The sequence below is a fragment of the Merops nubicus genome, unplaced genomic scaffold, assembly GCF_000691845.1.
Source record: "Merops nubicus isolate BGI_N331 unplaced genomic scaffold, ASM69184v1 scaffold44988, whole genome shotgun sequence".
NCBI classification, from domain to species: domain Eukaryota; kingdom Metazoa; phylum Chordata; class Aves; order Coraciiformes; family Meropidae; genus Merops; species Merops nubicus.
The window spans coordinates 1-250 of record NW_008627202.1 but is presented as its reverse complement, the minus strand read 5'-3'; the positions used below and the strand labels follow the sequence as shown (position 1 = coordinate 250).

The window sequence follows — 250 nt, the reverse complement described above, 5'->3', positions numbered from 1 at the left end:
CTGTGGGTGGGGGGCTCACCTCCACGTTCTGACCGGCCTCCACAAAAGCGGAGACGGGGTGGAAGGCGCCAGTGCCGCAGGCGTACAGGTGGGTTCGGTTGTAGGTGTGCAGGATCTTCACAAAGTTCATGCACTCGACCTGGAGAAGAGCATGGGGAAGAAGCGCTGGGATGGCCCCCTGATGCACCCCTGGCACCCCCCAAGCATCCCCTGGCACTCACGGTGATGTCTTTGCCAGCCCAGTTGCACT

At 62.4% G+C, this 250-nt stretch overlaps 1 protein-coding gene across 1 annotated transcript in view; it reads right to left on the bottom strand.

Annotated features, from left to right (window-relative positions):
* Nucleotides 1–242, bottom strand: part of SEMA3B (sema domain, immunoglobulin domain (Ig), short basic domain, secreted, (semaphorin) 3B) — a gene marked incomplete at both ends in the record, with an annotated part of 2949 nt that extends 2707 nt beyond the window's left edge. Inside the window, 2 exons of the mRNA XM_008946237.1 lie at nt 20–139; nt 222–242. Coding sequence (XP_008944485.1) covers nt 20–139; nt 222–242 — 141 coding nt within the window. The remainder of the gene's footprint in view (nt 1–19; nt 140–221) is intronic.
* Nucleotides 243–250: the final 8 nt, after the last annotated feature.